The sequence below is a fragment of the Sphaeroforma arctica genome, assembly GCF_001186125.1.
Source record: "Sphaeroforma arctica JP610 unplaced genomic scaffold supercont1.895, whole genome shotgun sequence".
Lineage (NCBI taxonomy): Eukaryota > Ichthyosporea > Ichthyophonida > Sphaeroforma > Sphaeroforma arctica.
This window is the reverse complement of record NW_014039663.1, coordinates 16,083-20,428: the sequence shown is the minus strand read 5'-3', so window position 1 is coordinate 20,428 and position 4,346 is coordinate 16,083. Positions and strand designations below refer to the sequence as shown.

The 4,346-nt window shown below is 40.5% G+C and overlaps 1 protein-coding gene across 1 annotated transcript; it reads right to left on the bottom strand.

The window, feature by feature from the left end:
* Nucleotides 1–1,193: 1,193 nt before the first annotated feature.
* SARC_09142 (hypothetical protein) lies at nt 1,194–2,821 on the bottom strand. The gene has a single exon (XM_014296855.1). The coding sequence runs from the start codon at nt 2,645–2,647 to the stop codon at nt 1,544–1,546; it is 1,104 nt and encodes a 367-aa protein (XP_014152330.1). The 5' UTR covers nt 2,648–2,821; the 3' UTR covers nt 1,194–1,543.
* Nucleotides 2,822–4,346: the final 1,525 nt, after the last annotated feature.

Below are 4,346 nucleotides of genomic sequence, written 5' to 3'. Positions count from 1 at the left end.
TTCAGGAAGATTCAGGGTTCAAGTGTTCTTTTTTAAATACATCCACAACAAGGCTTTTTTTTTTACGTATTGTTGTTGACTTGTATTTAGTAAATAAATAAATAAATATGATAATATTTCTCGTTTGTTTTTTGTTTTTTTTTAATTTATCAAAGTTCAAGAGACCGGCGGGAATACTTGATCGACGGAAACGCTCTGCGGCTCTGCCTGATATTGTTTTTCAATAAAAAAACATTATATATAAAAAGCGTCTTGCATAAATATGGTATTTATGTAAATATGTATGCACATATACACCTTTTTGGTAGATTTTATAATATACCGTGGGGCTTGGGAGCGGGGGCTTGGGAGCGGGGGCTTGGGAGCGGGGCCTTGGGAGCAGGGCCTTGGGGCTTGGGCGTGAAAGTGTGACAATACGGCAGTTTTTATAATGCTCTCTGTGAAAGCTATCAAGTTCGTTTTATATTAGCCTTTTTGTTATAAAAAAAGATAAAGTCGGCCTATTGATGTGCTGGTACAGTTTGCGACTCTTCACGCATTGTAGGTAAGGATATCTATAGAGTATACCCTGCGGATACATAGGTCTAAGGATAGTTGTATAGAACCCTATAGCCCTAGGGATAGTAAGGTATATATAGAAGTATACCTAGGGAGATTGTTTCTAGTGATAGGGGAGATATCTTAAGAAGTAGTAGGGTGATGGTCACCTAGACGGTCTAGTTAGTCTAGATGGTCACCTAGACGGTCTAGTTAGTCTAGATGGTCACCTAGACGGTCCTGTTAGTCTAGATGGTCACCTAGACGGTCCTGTTAGTCTAGATGGTCACCTAGATGGTCCTGTTAGTATAGATGGTCACCTAGACGGTCTAGTTAGTCTAGATGGTCACCTAGACGGTCCAGTTAGTCTAGATGGTAAAGACACCTCTTTCTGATGTCACAAGTTATGCACTCGATATAAACAGGTACACAGGTAATAAAGGCTTGCTATTCCTATTCCTCCTGGTGATGACGGTAACGGTGATTATCGCTGCTGTCAAGACAAATCTTCTATTCTGGTACAATCATTTTCTTAGAGTTGCCATCATTATTTTTACTGTATCAAATCGCACTCTGGGGTTATTGCAAACGACTGTTCAGTCTTGCGGTGACCACCAGCCATAGTGCAAGTCTCTTGTACAGTATTATTCACTGTTACGGGACATATAGCAAGACGTGGGCGTTGTTGTGCTGATTAATAGCTCCTTGCACTGAAGCCGGCTTATAATCTAAGTTAATACTTCGTATAGAGACGTAATATGAATAGAGAAACCCGAAGTTAATGTAGAGATAGCGTTGTTTTTGTTTTTGTCTAGAAGAAACCAAAATTTGAAGGAACATGGACCTGTGTTGGTTATTTTTTTTATCTATCTATGTCATCGACCAAATCTGCTGTGAAACGTCAAAGGATGATAGTTATTTATAGATACTTTTGAGTTTTCAGACACCGCGCTACACTAGCCTCGGGGTTAGAAAAGCTGCTATTTTCTTTCTGATCTGGCTATGGTTAGCATGATCTTTCTCCAAGTCCAGCCACACAACTAGGTGACTGCAGTTCGATCAAAGCATACGGCTTTCCAGTGGCGTACTTCATTATATATGGTTCCTGCATTTCCGGTTCAGGGTCGTGTGAGGTAAGAACGGCCCTGTTCCTCGGACTGGTGCGGTTGTCTCGACGCAATGGCCCACGGATACCTCTGCTAGGCTTCAATAGCAATTTCGATATCCTGCATAGTTTGGTATCCCACTCGATTAAGCTAGAATGCACGGACTGTAACACCTCGTTGGCTAGTGCTACACTTCGTCGAAATGCAGCGTGGATTATGCCAAATAGAAATTTCATCTCACAGTCACTCAGTTCAACTTCAGCCCCATCCAAATGCGCCATGCGCCAAATCTTATCATTCTGCTTCAGCAAATACTTTGAAACCGCTGATCTACATTTGATCGCAGCCTTGAACGTTTTATCCAAAAGTTTTTTTGCCACATTCACCTGTACCATGATACAAGTGTCGTGAGAGCAATCTTTTGACGACAACGCGGCAAGATTGACTATAGTACGTTGCACCTTAACGTCCAAGTCATTAACCCGACAAAGAACTGATTCCTCTGCTAATGAAACCTCTTTCTTGTACATGGTCATCAGTTGATCCATGTCCGCACTGAGCTTACGAGACGGAGTGCGAGATGCCGATAGTGAACTTACTCCACAGTCCCCGATGGCAGTATCTGTGGATGACTGAGAACTCCTATAACGAAAGATGTTACCACCATAATTGTTGCCTATTATATCGGGAGATGCATTATTGGCCGAGGAATCCGACGCGTCACTCGATTTGCGTGAACCGGTCAAAAATAATTTTAATTCACTAGGCAAAACTCCACCTTTTCGTGTCTTCACTCTGCGAGATCTTGGAGTTGTTGCGTTTAATGAGAATTCATCAAAAGAAGCAACACTGCTGTGACTAAACTTTTTCAACGAAAATCGAATTCTCGACTCAGACCGAGTCAAGTCGGTGCTACTATAACAAGGACATTTTGAGTCTTGGGCGTGTTCGTTTGCTTCACTTGTCGAAGACATAGACTGTACATCTGATACTCCGGATACCATCTCTCTAGGTTAAATATTATTGTCCTGATATGTAGCGAATATTGAATCCTTTGCTGCTTGGAAGCAATGCCGCTTATAAAACATCGAATCTATTTCGTTTGATTTTCAATGTTGTAGAAGTATATTTCTATATATATATATATATATAAATTTTTGGTTTGTTGCATATAAAATACATAAATATAAAAATGACTTTCATCGATGACAATCAAGTACATTATATTTTAAAATCAACTAAGCGAGCAGCTGGTGAGTAGCGAGCCGAGCACCTGATCCAGACATCCAGTGATCCGTATTCCGTCACCGATTCTAACTGTGCCGCCCTGACTCTCGGATTCTCAGCCTCTCAGACTCAGTCCCTCACTCAGTCACTCTCGCCCACTGACACTGCTCACCCAGTCACTCCTCACTCAGTCACCTCCACAGCCCCACGCACACACCCACACACACGGCGGATCGGTGGCACGGGCGGTGACGGGCCATCGGGGTTGTACTTTAATTTTTTTTTACAGAAATTGTTGACGATGCTATTTCTAAACCGAATTAAAGCTTCCTTTTATTTTAAAGCAAAAAAAAATCCACTTCGGGGCTTGGGGCCTTGGGCTATTTATGGGCTGGATTTTTTTAATAAGGCTTGAGGAAATCGAGGGCTGCGGGTTTGAGACCTGGAGCCCTAACAGCCGTAAAAGGTTGATTAATACATACTACGGCTTACGCGGACTCGCAGAGTTGCAGAGAGGAGCCGAGGCCCGAGGGGCGAGGAGAGGAAGTCACGAGATATTTATATTTTTTTCTCTTTTTTTAAAACAAACAATGAACAAAATTGAAAATAATCAGTCCACAGCAGAAGAGTAAATACAGTATTAAAAATAATGAGTACACCCCGATCCCCGTGTTCGATTTTCATGAGAACGAATTAGAAATATAAATCTCTCTTCTCTGGAGAGTAAACTTTCAAAGCTATTTCTGAGAAAATAGCAATACTTAGCGGTTGTCGTTATGATGAGATCAGAAGTTCAGAACAGAAGTACAGAACAGGTCATGTTACGAATTTAGTCATGTACGATAGGGCCCTCTGCCCCTCTCTCTACTCTCCATTCTCTCTTCTCTCTACTACTCTATTAGTAGTAGTAGTAGTAGTAGAGACTAGAGACAAGAGCCCTATCACTCCTATGACCTAATTATAATCCGACTCTAACGCAAAAACCGTTTAAAATTCAAAAATAAATCGGTTAACGTTCAACTTTTGTATCATTTACACAACTATCGATATTGATTAGGTGCAGTCTTCTAGGTTATAGGTCATATAATATGTCCTAAATTTTCATCCAGCAAACAAATAAATATTATGTATGCCTTATTGCCTTTTCAAGCAAGCAAATATATATGTCCGTTTCGGTTTTTTATTGGTTAACTTTGATTTTACAGTCCATATTGCTGAGTATGGGTGCAGTACTGAAGTGCAAAATCCACTATTTCGACCATAAATATTTTGAGTTTAAAAAAAGTGAAACCGTTCATAAATTGAAAAAATAACGAATGACGTTCAACATATATGTACACCACGTATAACTTATTGACGTTAGATCCGACTTTGTAAGGGGGGGGGATGCTATTCTCAAAATATAATGCACCAATGATTAGTTCTATAATTGACAGTTGTGGCTTTTGATCAATAAATACAGGTTGACATTTGACA